At 44.1% G+C, this 20791-nt stretch overlaps 1 protein-coding gene across 3 annotated transcripts in view; it reads left to right on the plus strand.

The window, feature by feature from the left end:
• pde4a (phosphodiesterase 4A, cAMP-specific) overlaps positions 1 to 20052 on the plus strand; it is a 41377-nt gene extending 21325 nt beyond the window's left edge. Inside the window, exons 1-15 of one of the 3 annotated variants that reach the window (XM_071469801.1) lie at positions 587 to 1617; positions 3329 to 3514; positions 3989 to 4025; positions 4218 to 4288; positions 5085 to 5134; positions 6401 to 6513; positions 11898 to 11991; positions 12116 to 12279; positions 12567 to 12665; positions 12750 to 12914; positions 13070 to 13169; positions 13805 to 13959; positions 14063 to 14185; positions 15473 to 15655; positions 15888 to 20052. In XM_071469801.1, coding sequence (XP_071325902.1) covers positions 1424 to 1617; positions 3329 to 3514; positions 3989 to 4025; positions 4218 to 4288; positions 5085 to 5134; positions 6401 to 6513; positions 11898 to 11991; positions 12116 to 12279; positions 12567 to 12665; positions 12750 to 12914; positions 13070 to 13169; positions 13805 to 13959; positions 14063 to 14185; positions 15473 to 15655; positions 15888 to 16418 — 2265 coding nt within the window. In that variant the 5' untranslated portion in view covers positions 587 to 1423 and the 3' untranslated portion in view covers positions 16419 to 20052. Of the gene's footprint in view, positions 1 to 586; positions 1618 to 3328; positions 3515 to 3988; positions 4026 to 4217; positions 4289 to 5084; positions 5135 to 6400; positions 6514 to 7464; positions 9439 to 11897; positions 11992 to 12115; positions 12280 to 12566; positions 12666 to 12749; positions 12915 to 13069; positions 13170 to 13804; positions 13960 to 14062; positions 14186 to 15472; positions 15656 to 15887 lie in introns of those variants that run through there. The other 2 variants (XM_071469792.1, XM_071469810.1) reach the window with 2 other exon arrangements.
• The last annotated feature ends 739 nt before the right edge of the window (positions 20053 to 20791 follow it).

Consider the following 20791-nt stretch of genomic DNA (forward strand, 5'->3'; position numbering starts at 1 on the left):
GTTGTTTTAATTTCAGTGTTTTAATATTTTGTTTGCTTTCTGTCTGTTGTGTACCATGCATTCTCTTCAGCTGTAAAGCGGATTGGGACCATGCTGCATGGTGAGCCATAAACTTTACTGATTGATCGATTGGATGCCTCCAACATAGTTTTTATAAACATGCCAGTAACATGTTTGTTTTTTTCTTTCTCTTTTTTTTTTTTTTTTGTTCTTTTGAGTTGCAGAGTGTTAGAACCCCCCCTTACACTGCTGTCTACAGTGTCACTGCTGAATTAGTTGTGGTTGACCTAATGCACCTCGGTTGAAAGCTATTTCATGGTCTAATTGTTGCTCGTGGAGAATATTAAGGTAGCACTGTGTCTGTTCACATCTAAAGGCCATGGAAAGTGCTGTTGGTGAGCAAGGCTGTTGATGTCAAAATACAAAATATTTTGGGCGCAAACCTTGCACGCTCTTCAGTAGAACGTGTAAATATTTACAGGGGGGTATGAGTCAAGCCTTTTGCGCCTTTCTCTCTCTCTCTCTCTCTCTCTCTTTTCTCCTCCTTTTTCTGGGTTGTTCTCTATCATCTCTTCGAATTCTCATCACACTAACTCTGTGTGTTGCTGTATTTTAGTGCCTGTGGTCTGTTACTCTTAGTGATTAGCCTTCCTGTTGCTGTAGAGGAACTGTGAGCTGAGAGATAAGGAAAGTGAGACTACGTGCTTGCAGTAGGGAGGTGCAGGAGAGAAGCAGCAACACATACAACATGAAGGGCAAAAGGCTGGCTAATTAGGAAACTGACAGAGGACACCACAGGCCTCTTGGTTGTTTTTTTTTTTTTTTGTGTGTGTGTCAGGTGTCAGGAGGGTTGTGAATGTGAGGCAGCAACCTGGAGCCCGGACAGCGACAGAGGCCCGGCTTGGGCCCGCCCCCTCAAACAGAGCTGAGGTAGTGAAACATCAGAAGAGTTCTCCTTTGTGAGGCTGTCAGTGCTGTGGAGCAGACCAACCTCAAACAAACCTGCACCGGCAAGGATTAAGAAGAGCTGCAGAAATCCAGGGAACAAGCTGAGAATGCAAGAAGGGGGTGGGTGGGTGGGGGGCCAGAGTTTAAGCATCCATGGCCTGAGGATCACAGCGCTGGATGTGCATGTTGATGCACTTTGACTGCCCTGGCATGAGACATGTGGGCGAGCAGGACTAAAGGGAGGATCAGGCCTTGTTATTAGATCCTGCTCCGGACTGAGGACAGTTTGCACCACGCACGGCAGGTGCTGCGATTCTGTCTGCCTGAGACGTGAGTCGACATACTAAGAAGTACATGAGGGGGGAACTGCGTGGGAGGGAGACAGCCATACAGAGAGAGAGAGAGACAGTTTCAAGTGGAGGCTGGGGGAGTTTTCTTTAACTGGTCGGCTCCAGAGGGGCCAGAGCTGGCAGCGATGAGTCAGAGGAAGCTGACACGACAGCTGAGGTTGTGGGAGAGTCCTGAGGGTCCACCTCCTGCAACCTCTCTCACCTCACCCCTGTCACCAGTCGATCAGTTTCGAGGACACGGGGGCTCTGCTCTGTTTCGACGTATGAAACTAAACCGCAGTATTCAGGATCACGGCCGTTCATCTCACTGTATTTGCAGGTACAGTTCTGCATCCAAGCCATTGACCTATCATTTGGCCCAGTTTACATATATATATGTATATCACATGGTGGGTCTGCATCACTTCAGATGAGGTGTGAGTATTTGTGCAATGTGACTTTCATGCCACTCACTAAAGAGGATTTCAGAGTGAATTATTCCACGCACATGCTGTAATAAACATTGCCAGATGGATGAGATTTGGGGAAGCGCTCATTTCACAAAGTAGGAGTCTCATAATTAGTCTCAAAGTTTGCAGAAAAAAAAGAAAAGAAAAAAAACAAAACAAGGATTAACTTGTGCAGCCTGTAGAGGGTCTCCCTGGCATTTTTGATGTGTTTTTCATTTCTGAGGAAACTTGTTTAATGATAATGTGATCTGTAACCATAGTCACAAAGCCTGCTGGAGGAGAGGAGTGGCTCCTAATTGGCCAATTTAGAAGTTAAATCTAAAAATATCATTCTTCAAGCTTAATTTTAGAAATGAAACTGAAAGGTGTTCACAGCTGTGTTGACAACAAAAGTTTGAGAAGTTTGGGAGGAGTGGGGAGGTGTTGTGGAGATAAAAGTTCTACTACATTAAAAATAGATGCTGTAGCTACACTGCAATCTGCTTCCCTCTCTGTCCTTGTCATCCCAACATATGACTGCAGCCTGAAAGCCACTATTATATATTAATATTATCATGCATGGAAGTCTTGTAGCTGATTTAGTGAAGAACAAACCTAACAACAGTTTAAGTAGTATATACATTTCACAGATATTGTCAGATAAATTGGTATCTGTCTGTACCGTTGCTACAAAATTCACAAAATATAACTCTAAGCCCCTGTTCAATCAACCGTGAATTCATTTCTTGGCTGCAAGATCAAATCTTTCTTTCATCCCAGAAAACAGTTGGTCTGAGGTAGTTTTTTTACTGAGGGCTGCTGGAGAATAAAGGCTTCCTGACTGCAGGTGTTGGTGAGAGAGAGACGAGTGTAACTGGAGACGCGTGTTGCCGTGTACCCTTTGGCTAAGCTCGACTTTGAGTGGATCTGGCAGATTAGTTTCTGCCTTGTGTTTCAGGTTTAATGTTAATCAGCAATGTGCTGGCCTGATGCTGCATGGACAGATGCTGTGTTTCACTCCAAACTGAAAGGAGAAGACAGACATTGATTTAGAGTCCTGCAAATGTCCAAATGTGCCTCTGTTTGGATGCTAACATCCACCTCCTCTCTTTTTTCTTGTCGGTGAAGATGTTTCTTGGTGATGAATAAAGCAGTCGTAATATTCTTACAGAGATCTCAATCCAAATCAAAAATCTCAATCACTTTCGGCTTCAGACAGACAGCTTTGGCCCAGAGAGAAGCTGGGGTTGATGTGGTTCATTTGCTCACTTTAACACAACTCACTCTAAAATATGATTTGTCAGTAATGTGTATTTCTCAGGGCAGCCTGGTGGCAGTCTGCCAATCCAGCGGCACTGCGGAGTCACAGCTGCACGGGTTCAATGCTGCAGCGGGTGTCACATCTCTCTTTCTTCAACTTCCCCTCTCAGACATTTGACATAGCAAAGGAGGATGGTGTGAATGGCTTGTGTTTTGGGTGTTGAGGCTCATCTTGCTACTTTTTTGGTGTCACTATCAGATGGGAGCAGCAGCCGAACACACACCTAAATGAAATGTAACTCATGTAAACCCAGTCTCCTCCCTGTCTCCTCAACCCCTCAGCTTCGACTCAGAGAATGGTCCCTCGCCAGGCCGCAGTCCCATGGATTCGCAGGCGAGTCCTGGGTTGGTGCTTCACCCTTCTTTCCCCCAGAGTCAGCGCAGGGAGTCCTTCCTGTACCGCTCGGACTCGGACTACGACACGTCCCCCAAAACCATGTCACGCAACTCCTCCATCAACAGTGAGGGGTAAGCATGAAGCCATCATCCTGGATCCATCACGTGGCAGACAGAGCTGAAACATGTTTTTTAAACCCACAGTGTCCTCTATCTCTCTCTCTCTCTCTCTCTCTCTCTCTCTTTCTCTCTCTCACACACACACACACACACCGTGACTGCACATTATCACAATCAACGCAGCAATGGTTGTGATTGTAATTATGCAGGCATTATGCTAATGAAATCATGATGAATCCTCTTAACATTAACTGTTGTGCTCTGTTTCCTGGCTTGTCTTTCGGTAAGTTTAAACCACCCAAAACCTTCCATTAGTGTGTTTCTGGATGATTTCTCTGTTTAGACCCACATAGGTCTTTGTAAACACCCAGCTCTCAGATACAGCCTCTCATATAAACATTAATATTGAGCGCCTCAGCTGCTGAAACCACTCACATTCATCTCATTCTCCACTGTTTTTATTCCTCTCCATCTTTCGCCCTGCAGACACGCCGAAGACATGATCGTCACCCCTTTTGCTCAGGTATGTTTCCCTCGTGGACCTCGTCTGCCATGTTTAATTGCTGTAAATGACTAGAAATTGTGGCTAATTAGTGCAGTGAACTTGTCCCCCCCCCCCCCCCCCCCCCCCACACACACACTCTCTCTCCCTCCTTCCCTCTTCCTTCTTTCCCTCCTCCTTCTTTCCCTCCTACGCTGTCCATCCATCCCCCAGGTGTTGGCCAGCCTACGAACTGTAAGAAGCAACTTCACCATCCTCGCCAATGTCACAACACCCACTAACAAGTCAGTATCATGCTGTCAGACACCCCTTCCCCCCCACTTACACTCGTCACGACTGCCTGCTTTGTTTGCAGTGTGTGTTTGCTGATGTCTCCTTCCCCTTGCTCCCATGGGGAAACACTTTTGCCATCATGATTAACCGGTTTATACTTATCAGACTGTGCTGAAGGAAAATATGATCTGTATTATTTGGCATCTCTCCAGCTCCCTGGCTGAGGACTGAGTGTAGAGAACACCATGCCTCAGATGTATGTCCCTGACTCTGTACCCAGACGATGCAGACGGTCAATAATACTAAAATTATTTTCCTTTGTAATGCAGTAGACTGAAGGAGCTAGAGTTGGCAGGCTTTTAGCTCCACGTCAATATGATATATAAAGCAATGCACCACAGAATTATCAGCATCTATAATTATGCAGTGTTGTGCCCTGCGAATGCCTCCGTCACTACACAATTATGAAATCGTGAAGGCTATTTTAGAGGAGAGAAGAGCTCAGGCTTTGTCTTAGGCTATTTTTGGATATTTCAATATTTGAAGTGAAGCAGGGGAATCTTTATGGACTTTAAAACATTCACACATTGCAGCGTTATCTAATATTCAAAGACATTTTAACATGCTCCTGCATTTGTCTCCTTTAAGGGACCTATAAATGAATAACATACGTGAACATATTTATATCCCCTCTGTGAGCCAAGCCTTTTGTTGCCTCATCCTGTATAGCTGAGTGTGTGTTGATCCCCAGCAGGGGGCAGCAGTGTGTCGTTCTCTTTCTGATGTAAGGATGTGTTTTGTCCACAGGAGGTCACCAGTGACAAGCCAACCCACTGTTCCCCAAGCTACACTCTCTGGTAAGTTGTCAGCTAATTAAAAACTCTTAGTCCAAAGTGTCCCACAGTCCCCTCACACTGCATTAAGGACACACTGAGGTTCCCACACTCCCCAAAAGCATCATCAGGAATGAAAATGACTGTAGAACATCACATGGTTATTATTGAGGAACTGTTTAATTAACCGCACTGCACACATTTTAATAGCTCTTAAATAGTTCTAATGCTTAAGCTACAACAGATGTATGGATTAAGAAAAAATAAAGCTTGTCATGCACACAGTAGATGTGTAAAGTAAATGTATGAATAACTTGAATACATTTTCGCTCTGCAGAGATTTTTACTACACTGAAACTCAGACTAAATGCTTTGACCTACTTTGTTAGAAGACAAATGTTGGGCAAGCAGCACTGCAAGGCTCTTTGAACACACCCCTCAGAGTTTGATGCTGCAGCAGTGGAGGGCCTCACATCAACACTTTTATTTAGTTTTAACCAAATATTTGAGGCACAATCAGTATTTCCTGACCATACGCATTATATTTCAATATAATGTATTTATAATCAAAGGGTGTCAATATATATATATATATATATATATATATATATATATATATATATATATATATATATATATATATATATATATATATATTACACTTATATTTTTGTTAGTCAGCTGTTAATCACTTCAAATTTTGTGCTGTCTTACTGTGTTTACATACCTCACCAGAAATTGTACAGTGATTTGTTGTGCTCATAAACATTTCTGATATTAAAAAAAAACAAACAAACATGTTCATATGAGACTTAGATTGAATCGTCTATTTTAGTATGTACATTAAAAGAACTGTCAACCAATTTTAGAGTGAGATTGATTTGGAATTTAATTAATCATTTTAGTGTTACTCAGCTGGTTATAATTTAAAATACACGTCCATTTAACTGTGTTAAGAAAAGTGACAGATATCAAAACATTGTCACAGCATCATAAAGAACAAATAAATTAGGTTTAATTGTTGTCTAATGTGATTATATATTTAATTTTAGAGAGATAGCTGTATGTTGTCTATTTAGATTATAATTTTTGTGTTCTTTGGCTGATGGATGGAAACTTGGAAACTCAACTCTTAAATTTTGAGTCCAGTTAGTGTCAAATTACTGAGCTGCAGAATGAGACAGATCACTTTAAATGGAGAATATTATCTGCTTTTATGCCACTGTTTGTGCTCTTCCTCTGCTGCTGGTCTACATATTGTCTGTGTGTTTGTGTGTCCGTCCTTCCCAGAGGAGACATACCAGCAGATGGCTCGGGAGACTCTGGAGGAGCTGGACTGGTGTCTGGACCAGCTGGAGACCATTCAGACCCACCGCTCAGTCAGTGAGATGGCCTCCAACAAGGTGCGCATCATGTCCGCACACAAACTCACTCCACTTCTACCTCATGGTTAACTCAACACGGTGCCAAGCGTCGTGATGAGCTTCTAAAGTTTATGTTTCGTGGTTCACAAGAATATTTCACCACTTGATGGGATATGATCATGGGCTGCAGCTGTGTCACTCAGTGTACAAAATACATTTTTGCTAACTTCCTGTTTAAGCTTCCACTCTTTGGGGAACACAAACAATGCAGCTCCACCGAGGAAAATTACTGAGGTGAAGAAAATAAAAACATAACCCTGCAGGATTACCGTGTGAAAGTTACTCAATAGAAAGCCATCAGCTGGCTTGACCAGCCTCCTCTATCACTATGATCATAAACACGTTTTCATATAATATTGTTTAGAAAACCAGCTGCTGAAGTAATCATGTGTTGCTCTTTCTACTGCCGATAGCTCCAGTTTGCAAAGGGTTGTCTTGAGAATATATGTATCCTAGGTTTATTTGTGGTAGTAATTGTATTGATAAATAATTAATGTGGGCTGCACCACATATGTGGTCAACCATCCTTCATGGCATTTGTTAAATCGCACTGACAAACATCATCGGTTGCTGTGGTTAAGCATTTGTGTTTATAACTGCAAGGCATGCAGAGAGGTTCAATTGGATTTTGATGCATCCTGCATCATCTGCGTCTCCATGTCTGTGTGTTTGCACATGGACAGGCTTCAAGTATGCATCCATTTGTATTTGTGGAGACATGCAGACACACACACACACAGAGAGAGAGAGAGAGAGAGAGAGAGAGAGAGAGAGAGAGGGGAGGGAGGGAGACTGTCTGTGGGTGGGGAGGACATGAGGGGGAGGGGGGAATGGGTCCTGATGCTGATGTCTCTGCTGTAACCTTGGTTGCTATCGCACAGCAGCAGGGTCTGCCCTTCCCTTTTAGTCATTGGTTTGCCACTCTGACCACAAGCCATGTGGTTTGGGCAGCAACCAATGATATAGAGGCAATGCTCCTTTAATAGTGTTCAGCCTTAAAGAGACAGCATCGTGTGTGCTTGTTTGTTTTATTATAGAAATTCTTCCCGTGTTGCACTTATTATCAATTAATGGCGGAGTTCTGTGTGTTTACAGTCAGTCAGGCTTATGATGACATGAGGGAGAGATGAAAGGAGAGTGCTCGGAGGACATTGTGTGTGTGTGTGTGTCTGTGCGCGTCTACATGTGTGCAAACAGAAGTCTCCCGGGGTAAACAGAGTCTCTGTGAATATGCTGCCGCCTCTCAGCAGCCGCAGCTCAGCCACAGAAATCCTCCGCACCGTGCCAACATGGAGGTACACACATGACTGTTCCCACTCAGTCTCTCACTCTCACTCACACCCTCACACACACACACACACACATTATTTGCGACAGACGTACATGCTGTCTTGTCGCGCATGCGCACTGGGGCTTGGAGCGGAGGCAAGCGCCGACACGGACACGGACACACACGCACGCACGCACGCACACGCACACGCGTCTGCAGCCACACCGCCTGATTAGGCTGCGGGAGCCGTGTTCAGCATCCAGGGAGCGGAGGCAGCGCACCGGAGGAGGAACGGCAACCTGAAGCAGGATTAGACTTCTGGCATCTCGGCCGGCAGAGGCATGGATTGACTTGGAGCAGGGGAGAGAGAGGGGGGGGGACCTGGATAACAGAGCTGTCGGGAGGAAGCCTGACTGACTTGTGTGTCGCTGGGATCGGTGTAAGACGGACACAGGCGGGTTGTGGGACTGGGCCGGGCCTCTGGATCCGTACCGCGGGGGGAGGGGCAGTCGACGCAGGGAGAGGGAGCGTGTTTTTCCAGACCACAGCTCTGGTGTGATTCTTTCAGCCTGACCGTCTGCTCCAGGCCTGCCTGCATCCCTCTCTGTCTCTTTCTCTCTCTCATCCTCTCCATCCTTGTTTTTCTCTTGCTATCATCATCTGCCCCCCCCCCTTCCCTTCCCTTCCCTGATGTTCCTGCTGTCATCCAAGCTCCCTTTACCTCCATCATTCGAGACTACAGTCATCTTTCCGCTCTGCCGTCACCATCTCTCCATTCCTCTCACCTCCATCATCTAAATTTTTTATTACTGTTTGTCAAGCAGCTCAGCTCCCACAACATCATTTTTTCGTTTACATCTTTCTTACATTCCCACTCATCGACTCCTCTCTGTGCCCTTCAGACGGTCCCTCGCTCCCTCTCCCCCTCTGTTTCCCTCCATCTTCCCTCTTTCGGCTCACATCCACCTCTACCCTGCAGTGACTGTAGATTTGGGTCAGTCTGCTCAGCAAATGGGATGAGATGTAGTCTCCACAGCAGCCGGATCCAGGGGGCTCCTGGTCTGCCCGTCAGGGGGACCCTCATCTTTGGACCACACTAAGGCTGGAGCCTGACTCTGGACTGACTGGGTGGCCTGCTTTGGGGTGCTGCATGTAGGAAAGGACAGTCTGCACCAGCAGCCCCTACCCTCACCCCTTCCCCTGTTCCTTCGCCCCCTCTCGGGGCAGCCGTCACTCTGGAGTGTCCCGGCTTGACTGGCTGTGGCCTCTCCCCACACACCCGGACGACGCCCTCATGCCACTGGGGCACCTGCAGTGCCCCCACCCCGCTCCACTACCGCACCTCCTGCCTGTGCCATCGGCCCAAACCCCCCGTCACCCTCAACATGGGTGTGGTGGAGGCCATTGACCCAGCGCCATCCTCCTGCCCCTCGCCTGTACCAGGGGGCTACAGGCTGCCCCGCTCCTCCAGCTACAGCCCCCTGCAGGGGAGGGCAGGGGCAGAGCTGGACCTCGGTGCGGCTGCTGGAGGGGTTCTGGAGGGGGGTGGGACGGCGGCAGAGCGCAGGACGCCCTTAGTGGACCTGTTCTGTGAGACCTGCTCCAGGCCCTGGCTCATCGGCTGGTGGGACCAGGTAGGGCTTGGGGAGCTTGCAGAGGGCAAACAAGGCCTGGCGGTGGCCATCTTGGATAGATTCTGTGGACTCTTAAAGTTTTACTGCTACATCTGTGTATACATCAACAACTCATCTCTCCTGACTCCATGTTCTTCTCTTCTCATCCAGCAGTGATGGTGTCACTCTGTGAATGTCATGTGTTTATAAGGGAGAATCCTCCAAGATGTTACCTGGGGACTAGTTTATCACAGACTGAATTTATGGGGTGACAGATGGTTTTGTGTGTCTGACAGTGGCTTTGTGAGAAACTGTGAGGCAGAATATTGGCGAGTGTGTTCCTGTACGTAATTTAAACATGAATCCACTGAAGGGGGACGGTGATAAAGGCACGGAGTTTATTACCTCTGCTCGGTGTTTCTATATTGCAGCAGCACTGTAAACAAAAAGACAATATCAAACTCATCCTTCATTCTTCCATACCTCGTTTACATTGCTGTCTTCTGAGAATACACTGAGCTGCTTTAAATCTAAGAAATAGCTTTAGGACTTTGTGGTAAGTAGTCCAGTTGTCTTTACTGCAGGTACATTGCAGTGTCACATAATGTCCGTTTCCATCCTCCACACCTGCGTCCCACATCCCTCTGTCTCTCCCTCCTGTTTCCCTGAGGCTGGCCTCAATACAGACTTAAGGAAGTCAAGCGTGTTGCCAGTGAAGGACGATGCTTATTGTCTCAGGACTGAGTAGATGTTTCTTTTTGTTCCAGTTTTTGTAGGTTATGCCAACATCCTGCAGCCATAATGTATGAAATTAGACCCTGTGGAAGTTTTCTTTCATATATCAGATTTGCCTGTGATGTGGTTTCCTGCCACTGTGTTACCAAGACAAATTGTTGCTTTTGTCTGGAAGGTTTTATTGAATGACACTGGGCTAATTGGGATTATATTATTCACTTCCATCTGAATCACATTGTGCAGGTTGTGGATCAGTGGAAGGTCACATATTGCACGTGGGCTTCTGTATTTACGTGGTACTCATGAACGTAGACAGTTGCAGGAGATAAAGCCCTCATGGGGTCCCTCACATGTACAGGTGTGTAAGTCTGTGTGTGTGTGTGTGTGTGTGTCCATGTTCATGTGTGTGCTGTGCTTGCATGTTTGCCTCATTAGTCAGTGTGAGAGGAAGAGAGCTGTTTGTCCTGGCACTCGGACTGGCACTGTGGAAGTGTTGGTTGGCAGCTATGACTCAGCGTTACAGCATTAGGGAAGGAAAGAACGAGAGACAGCAAGAGAGAGAGGAGGAGGTTTGGGCTGAGCCTGCTGCCTAAGTGTGCCACTGGGCTTAAACTGGCTTTCCTGGCTTCTGATGACTGATTCTGCCTAACCGCTTCTACGACTTGCTGTCACAGTACCCATTTGCTTGGCCTATCCTATAACGGGCGCCTGGCTGGGTAGGATAGGTGGAAAAAGAGAGATAACTGACGGGAAAAGAGTGAGAGATGTTGGGAATGGGTGAAGTGTGTGAAATGGCAGGAAGGCAAAGTGGAGCCTGTGACAGAGGAGGATTTTGGGGCTCAAGGGCAGTAGTGAAGAGTGTTGTTTACCTCGAGAGGGAGGGAGGAACGGATATAAGCAACAGAGAGACATAGAGAGGAAGACAGCAGAAGAGGGGAGGGTTGACCTTGGTAAAGGTCAGAGACACCTGCCTACTCCCTCAGATTGTCACCCAAGCAGCCACCGCTCGCACATCAAGCTGAAGGACTGACTGTGAGGAGGCAGTTGCCACGGCAACCGCTCTGGTTGCCATGGAGATTGTTATGTGTGAAGGATCAGTCAGTGGGACACAGACTGAGGGGTCTTGTCCGAATCACATTGTACCTTCACATGACTTGTGCGACAGCAAACTACAAAGCCTCCAAATACCAGCGTTTAGCTATAGATACAAAAAAATAAAATTAAAAAAAAAAAAATCTGAAAGAACATTCAGGAACACTGTTTTCTGTCTGCAGGGATAATGCATTCACTTAATCACATTTGTGTCTGTACTGCACGGACTGGCAGACTAGCTGTTCACGATTGCCACGGAAGATGTATGGAGAACAATGCACACAAACGTGCCATATCACTGCAGCGTATCGATACACAGCAATGAAAATGCAGGCACATTGAATTGGAGTATTGAACAGTATGTTCTCATCTGAGAAAAAGAAGAGGCGTGATTCATAATTGATTTTCTCAGCCTTTAGTGAATGAAGCCAGATCGAGGGTGATAATTTATTTTCTCATATGTGAATCATAGGAATGTCTCCTTGTTGTGTATTGGTGCAAATGGAATCTAAAGCACAATGTTAGCAATTCTGAAGGTTTACCAGACTGCACGTCTCTACATTTTTGGATATGTCAGTAACCCTTTATGCTTTTACTTTGCACCCACTACTCAAGTTGCTCACTTTCTGTCTCTGTCCTGTCCCTCCCCCCAGTTCAAGAGGATGTTGAACCGGGAGCTGTCCCATTTGTCCGAGATGAGTCGCTCAGGGAACCAGGTGTCAGAATACATCTCCACTACCTTTCTAGGTAAATCAAACCTGCCATCCGTTTGTGACCAGCCACTATAGCAAGTCCCTTATAGCTTTGACCCCCAAGTGCACCCCTCCATAAGTCTCCATCCTGGCTGACCTTCAACTGTTGATTCTTCCAGATAAGCAGAACGAGGTGGAGATCCCATCCCCGACACTGAGGGAGAGGGAGAAGCCCATGTGTCACATCAGCGGTGTGAAGAAGCTCACGCACAGTTCCAGCCTTTCCAACTCCACCATGCCTCGCTTCGGAGTGAAGACTGAACACGAGGATGCGTTAGCCAGGGTAAATGGATGGAAAAGCAGCCTACCAGATGCAAGTTGCCGCATATACATGCACATAAAGCCACACTGTAGATAACAAAGACAGACTGTATGTGTTTCCTGTCTCGCTTCTCCACGTATTCTTTCTATGTAAATATAATTTCATTATTCACGTTCACATTTTTACAGACTTGTTCAACCACAGCCTCACCTCAGCACACAGCCACAGCCACCACAGCACACCTCACCTAAAACAAACTGCTTGATTGTTGTGCTGCTGTGCATTATTGTTGTCTGTTGCGCCTTCAGGAGCTGAATGACTTGAACAAGTGGGGCCTTAATATCTTTCGTGTGGCAGAATTCTCTAATAACCGACCCCTCAGCTGCATAATGTTTGCCATCTTCCAGGTGAGAAAGCGTATACAGTGGATTATACAGTAGCCTTTTGATTTATCTGCGACCGTCAACCCTGTGGACTTTTCCCTGCTGCAGGAAAGAGATCTACTGAAGACCTTTCGGATCCCTGTGGACACATTTGTCACTTATGTGATGACCCTGGAGGACCACTACCATTCCAACGTGGCCTACCACAACAGCCTCCACGCTGCAGATGTCACTCAGTCTACTCACGTACTGCTATCCACGCCGGCTCTAGATGTAAATACCAATGACAAAGATGCAGCGTCAATACAAATACCAAATGCACAGATAACTTCACGTTCACAAATACCAGGCCTAAAGAATACAGTTTTTCAAAGTCTAACTGCAGTTGAAACTTTTTTCGTCTCTTCTCTTTCATCGCTCTCTCACAGGCTGTGTTCACTGATCTAGAGATTCTTGCAGCGTTATTTGCCGCTGCCATCCATGACGTGGACCATCCAGGAGTGTCCAACCAATTCCTCATAAACACCAGTGAGTTAAACATAAAGTCATAAAAACATAGAATGGGGAAAAAAAAACAGATTATACCATGAATGCAACGAGCAGCAAACAAAAAGCTGCTTTTGCTGAAAAAATCTAAATGGATTAAGATTGAATAGACCTGAAGTGTGTGGTATGCGACCACGACTAGTGAGCATCAACATAAAGAAAGGCCTTGTTTTTTGCCAACTCTCTAAAAGTCTCAGATTTTAGAAAGGGCACGAGGCAGCTAAGCTAAGTATAAGTATAATATAAGCTGTTTTGACAATACCTGGTGTTTTATGTCTTCCCGCTATTTTTAAACTCTCATTTTCAATACCAGTCAGTTTTCATGTACATTTTTGCTGGACTTAGTGATTTCTATATTCAACATGAAATGAATTTAAAAATCCTAAATTTGGCCATGTGATTAGTTTATATATAATTATACATTCTTTTTATAGTTGCTGATGTATATAACATACAAAGTTTAACTGAAACTCTTCTTTCTGTTGGTCTTTGGCCCCGCTGTTGTCCTCATTCTGACTGTCAAAGCAGCACTTTTCTTTTCTTTATCTTCTGTTCTATAATTTGTCTAAATGGAGCTGATGCAATTACTAAATATGTTGTGTATGCCCCCCTCCCAGACTCCGAATTAGCCCTGATGTATAACGATGAGTCTGTGTTGGAGAACCATCACCTAGCTGTGGGCTTCAAGCTGCTTCACGAGGACAACTGTGACATCTTCCAGAACCTTAGCAAGAGGCAGAGACAGAGCCTGAGGAAACTTGTCATTGATATGGTGAGTGTGGTCAACACATTTATTCTCTATCTCTGTCATCTCCTACCACCTTTGCTGTTTTTTCTCTAACGCCTTCATATCAATTCCCCACGATCCCTCCTAGGTTTTGGCGACAGATATGTCAAAACACATGAGTTTGCTGGCAGATCTCAAGACGATGGTGGAGACCAAGAAAGTGACGAGTTCTGGAGTTCTGCTGCTCGACCACTACACTGATCGGATACAGGTGAGGTGTTTTAGCACGGTTCTGTGCCTGTTATATAAGAACTGAACATCACTGGAGCACTGAAAGGACATATTTGATTCATTCAGAGAGCTATAAAATCAAAACGCTTGGAAAGCTTGGCAGCATGTGAACACTGGCTGTAGAGTTGGAGTAAAGGGATATATGATCAGGTAAAGGCTTATTTATGCTCCTCTGTCAAAGTGTGGCCCCTCTGCACGATGCGGCTTGTATGTGGCAGATATGGCCTTGTTATGAATTATATGCCCCTCCTCAAAATGTCATGGCATGTGGTGGCTATGTTGAGTACATGTGAGCCTCAAGAAGCCAGGGCTTTTTTGTATATTCTCTAACCTCTCTCCAGAGCTCTGAGTTGTTATTGTATGTTTTATTTTATGTGATTTTGTTTTTGTGTGTTTGGAACAACGTATTGCTGCTATCTTGGCCAGGATTCCCTTGAAAAAGAGATTTTATAATCTCAATGGGACTCACCTGGAGAAATAAAGCTTAAATCAAGCTTGAAAGGCTAAGCAGTACATTTCAGTAGCTTGGAGATTACAAGAGGTTGAGCAATACAGAGACTAAGCTGGGTCTGATTTAACTCTCTGGTCCAAATCTATAGGATGTAGGATCTACAGGCTGAAAAGTATCTGATTGATGGGTTAATTGTTACTTGGTTTTGACAATGAAGATAGAGAAATCTTATGTGGGGCAAGATTTTGTGGTGAGCAGGAGCCTCGTGGGAATGAGTTTGAGGGATGGCAAGGTGATCTACTGTCTCCTGGAGATGCAATCCAGAAATACAGAGATGTTTTTTGACCCGATTTGACCTGTATGTAAATTTTGGGAAAGTCAGAGGTACGGTTCAGTGTGATCAACAAAAGCTAGAATTTCAGCTTTCATAGACAGGTCCATGGAAAGGAAGGAAAATAAACATGCAAGTGCTTCTTCAGAAATCCAGTGTAGTAGCAAGAGAGCAAAGGAGGAGGTGGATGTTGCCTCTGAAATAGCGTTCAGTGGTGGTTCAGTTCAGTGTGGCAGTTTAAATCCTGACTGGGTCTACAACAAGTTCTTCACTGATAATTATGATTCAAGAGTTGTGGAGCATTAGGCAGGTCAGAGCTGTTCTTGAGTTTTGGGATAACTACGTGACTTGAAGGCACCCAGGCAGGGTTAATAGTTATAAGTGGTTGCTCTGCTAAAAAGTCAAATTTCTTGTCGTAGCAAGAGGAGACAAAATAGCTGAGCCAGAGTCGATACATTAATGAGTGGCTGACTGTGTTTTTGCAGGTGCTGAGGAACATGGTGCACTGTGCTGACCTGAGCAATCCTACGAAACCCCTGGCGGTCTATCGCCAGTGGACGGAAAGAATCATGGAGGAGTTCTTCAGGCAGGGAGATAAGGAGAGGGAGCGAGGGATGGAGATCAGTCCCATGTGCGATAAACACACGGCGTCTGTGGAAAAGAGCCAGGTAAATGATCAGCACTGGAATATACACACACACGCATTGATACGATTCTGTTCACAACTGGATAACTGATAATGCTGTGGGTGGGGCGATGACTACAGTGCAGAGAGTGAGCTGTCAGCTCTGATCACAGCAGTCATCCTCGTGCATTTTTAATGCTGCTTTGCAGGAAGTGAAATGACACCACTGTGCTGGTTTATATGATGTTAATCATACTCTTCTTCTCGCGACGCAGGTGGGCTTTATTGACTACATTGTCCACCCGCTGTGGGAGACTTGGGGGGACTTGGTGCACCCTGACGCCCAGGATATCTTGGACACACTGGAGGACAACAGGGACTGGTACCAGAGCACTATCCCACAAAGCCCCTCGCCGCCGCCGATAGGCCAGGACAAGGAACTAAACGCCTGCATGGACAAGTTTCAGTTTGAGCTCACCCTTGAAGACAGCTCTCAGAGAGATCAGGGAGACGAGGATGACAAGCCCACGCCAAACCATGTGACGCAGGACTGCAGTCAGGGGGAGGAGGAGGAGGAGGAGGAGGAGGGTAAAAAGGAAGAAGAGGAAGACACGATGGCAGATGAGGAAAATGAGGACATAATAGAAGAGGAGGATGAGGTGGCAATGGAAGAGGAGGAGGTGGAGGAGGAGCAGGAGGAGGAGCTGAAAGCTCAGCTGGAGGTGAGGTCTGAGAGGGAGAGACTTTCTGACACAAGTCCTGTAGAGGAAGAGGAGGATTCTTCTTCACAAGCTGAAGATACATGAGTTCTGCTCCTGTATCTCCCTCCTCACTTGCACACATTATCTTGTTCATCCTTTCAATGGCCAAACCAAGAACAAATAAGACTGCAATGACAATACAGACCTTTAAATATATTTTTCAAAAAGGGAATAAATTAAAATCGCTTAAAGAGAAGTTAATTACACAGCAACTGTAGATTTGGAGTGGTGACGAGTCCTTCGACCGATTTCACAATGAACTTTAGACGGAGAGGAATTTAGAAGAGCGTTAACGATGGGCAACTGAAGACAGCGTAGCACTCTGGGACTGGAATGCACACACATAAACACACATGGAGTGACACACAAACACATAAGAAGCAAGAGCAGGAGTAACGCCAACGCAATGTGTGTGTGTGCATGCGTCAGTCATGCAGTATAATTGTCCATCCGTACCCCCTCCTTACACACACACACACACACACACACACACACACACACACACACACACACACACGTCTGTTTGTATGTGTGCATTTACATGAGGGACATTGATCAGTAATGAATCTCTTTGGAATAAGCCATCTCTTAATGGAGTATTAACTAGTGTTCAGTCAGTATTAGTAATTCATGTTTGTTAGAATCTCAACAGAAACTGTTCTCCTCAGAAAAGCTACAGTCCGAGTGACTTTTTTTTTTTCCATTTCTGTCGGAAAGAAAAATAAGAAAAATCCACAGAGTTGGAGGAGGAGAGAGGAAGAAATCGGAGGAAAGGAAGATGCTGCGACGAAGGGGCCGCCGGGTCCCATACCCCTTTTCCCTTTACGAGGAGAGTGCTACTGGTGCAAGATGGCTCTGTGCCTTTCTGAAACACCAGCTTCCTGAACGGAGCTGTCGTGAAGCAATGCATTGTGGGACAGGAGTGTCTGATTTTGTTATCATTTTTGATTGTCTCTTGTTAAAGATCTCTCTTTCCTGTTCATGGTATTGTGGTGTGTATCTCACACGTACAGTTTCTGTGGTGATATGTTTTAAGCTGTAAGTCTTCCTTTGTTGCTCTTCTGGTAATATAATAACTCAGAACTCTAGATGCAGAGCAATCACTACCACCACCACAACCACCAATGGACTCTTTCCAGCTTATGGTTTTTTCTTATTAGAATAATTCTTTTTTTTTTTTTTTTTAAACTTTCTGAGAATAAGCCATGTGATGCTTTGATGCATAAGTTTTGCCTATTTTCTATTTGACAGTTGCTAAATACGGTGAGAGGGATACAGAATTATTTCATCAGCAGAACAAACTTTCCACTCGCCATCTCACGCCCACTTGCACTGTGTGTTTTATGTCTCCTCATACTCAAAAATCTCACCAAAGTAAAGGACGAGAAACTTCAGCGGGTGAAGTGATTTGAAGGAAAACAGATCAGGGAGGCAGAATGTCAGGGGAAAGAAGTGTGACTTGGCCAAAAGGTCCAGCAATCCCTAATCATCCTTGTTATGTTTGATGCTTTTTTGCCTTAATGTCAGATGCAGGATACATACCTGCCAGTATGTAGATTTATAAGATATATAATAGATATCCCAGTATATTTATATCACGTCTGTATGCTTATTTCTGTGAGTATCAGTGTGTCTATACACAATGTATCCAACATTGCATTTGGAGGGGAAAGGGTAACATAGCTGCCAATTAGTCGTTATGTTGTTTCTGTGTTTGGACCAACATAAAGAATGTGTTGTTTTTTTAATCAGTACGGTAAAAGGACTACTTGACAGCTTCCTGTAGGCAGAACATTAGCCATCGGAGTTGAGATTTTGCAGGCGATGAGAGCGATTAAGGATGTCCTTTGTTGGAATCTGACCAGATATCGATTCGCTGACATGACAGAGTTGACGTGTGTGCTTGTTTGCGTGGCTGAGTGTGTGGTCATGAGTAAGCGAGTGAGTAACAGAGAGACAGAGGATGCACGATGCTGAAGATGTTGTCATGTGTGTCATTGTTCGCTCACTGGCATCACCACATCTTGTTGAATGGTGTTTGGGATCTGATCAGCACAGCTTAAATTGGTCACAGTTTGTTTAGGTGTTTGTTTTTTCACAGGGTTAAAAAAAAAAAAAAAAAAAAAAAAAAGAAAGAAAGAAAATAAAAGAATATGAGTGTGGTTCTTTTGAAGGTAGGCGCAAGTTTCTGCAGGTCAGTAACTGAGCTTATCTGAAGACACCGCAGCTCGGTGCAACAGAAGCCTGTGTGTTTGACCTGCTCTGTCGCAGGATGGAGCAGAGCTGCGGGGCCGCCACACAGGCTTTCATCTGGAGGAATGGGAATCCAGGATTATTATTGCAGTTACTAATATAAAAGATTCCCATATGCATCGGCCTTTTACTTTAAAGATATTGCTTTGTTTTTGTGGCTTCTTCTTATGTCATAAGCTATAAAAACATTAATATTTAATTGCCATACAAACACGATACTGTAGCAATTGTTTCTTATTAAGAAAATTATTCAATTGATTGATTGCTGCCATTCTTTTTAAATGATGAAAAGAAAACCATGGGAAGTGTTTTCTTTGAACAGTTTGTGTACAGTTTATTTTTATATCATTCTGGTGGATGGTCTGGAAAATGAATCACGTGTTGATGATATAGCTATAAGCATTACCACTCATGTATATAATGTAATTTTGGATTGTATATTATAAATTTATCCAAGTCATAATGATTGACAAATAACCACTTTAGGTTGCTAAATGAACCACTGAAGCACTGCAGGCCACATCCTCACCTTTTCATCCTCTGATTATATTTTTTGCTCACTTGTGCTAATGTTTGTTCACATTTTGTTTTTTTTAAATTGTGAACATTTATTGTTAAAATCAAATATATTTGTACCAGCACTTTATTTCGTCAGGTTTTGAGGCAGACAGTGTGTTTCAGGTAGTGTACAGTCTGTGCTGGTGGTTTGGTCATTGGCAGTCACTTGTTGATTATACCCCATTGGGCCAAATCACAAACCATTGTGCAGTAGTCAATGTTAACCCCTTTCTAGAGGCATAATCCAACTAGTCATTCTCTATTAAATGTCCATGTGAGATTGAACTTATTTGACTGATAAAGTCAAATGTAGGCTGATGTAGTCACATAGGATGTGACACGTTCAAAGAAAATAAATGTGTCCTTATCTAACTTGGCCATTTCTAGTACTATCACCACCTCTTTTTCTTAGTAACTTTAATCACTAGCCTGATAGCCTCAATGTCCGTCCCTTGGTGGCCTAACTAGCTGGTTGCCATCGGGTTTGCTGTCAGGTTACTTTGTCGCTGACTGACTCCCTCTGAGAATAATTCTCTGGGCTGTAATTCATGTGTTTGTTCACAAATAAGAAAGATTATTCAAGGGAAAAAAAAAACAACATGAAATGATTGTAATATTTGTAAATGATCTTGCTGTAACGTGTAAAATGTGTCCAAGTTATTTTTTATTATATTATTTTTATGAAAGTTTTTCCTCTTGACAGAGCTGAGGTGTCATTTTGTGAATAAATGCATTTAATAAGCAAACATCTATATATAAAACAATATTATAGTATATCAGTATATTTTTCTTTTATTTCACTGTTCAGTACTGTAAAGTGTGTTAAAAATACAAATAAAGTAAGTTTTTTATATTAAATGCAACACAATTGTCATGTTTGTTGTTATTACAGTTTCTTTATCAGCATTGTTTGTATGTATTGTTTGCATTAATACTATTCATTCATTAGTCCAGTGACTGGCAGTATTGTATTCCTAACTGTGGGAAGACAGGCAAGACTGTATTATGAACTGGATATTGCAGGCAACACCCCTTGGTCCTTAGGGGCTTCACAGGTCCCAGCTGCTTACTGGTCTTAATGGTCTGTTGTGTACAGGGACTGCTGTTTGGACATACTGTTTGCTCCAACATAGGTTTGTATCCATGTGCACACTCTGTTTTTACAACTGTCCAGTCTATCACTATGTGAGATTGATAAAAACATATATGATTTCATGAATGACAGGATACATTCGCTTAACATGTATTGGTGATTATTAAACACATAGAGAATATTGATGAGATAAAGTACAGTGCAAAAGCGTTAAGATGTTTTGGTTGTTATTCATCACAAAGCACCATCTAGGACGTCTGAGTTATAATGATCCCATACAGCCAGAGTCATTACAGAATATCTTCAGCAACAAGAACAAGCAGTCCTACAACAGATGGTCTGGCCACACAGAGCCCTGATCTCAACATCATGGAGACAGAAGTCACAGATTGAAAATGCACTTTGTATGAAGTTAATTGATAAAATCAGAACTATTCGTGGCATTATTTATGAAAGCACATTTTTATTGCACGGTACTGAACCATTTGAAGGATAACGGCAGTTTTAAAATAAC

This window comes from Trachinotus anak, unplaced genomic scaffold (assembly GCF_046630095.1).
Source record: "Trachinotus anak isolate AG129_WGS33_773 ecotype Australia unplaced genomic scaffold, CSIRO_AGI_Tana_v1 ptg000003l, whole genome shotgun sequence".
Lineage (NCBI taxonomy): Eukaryota > Metazoa > Chordata > Actinopteri > Carangiformes > Carangidae > Trachinotus > Trachinotus anak.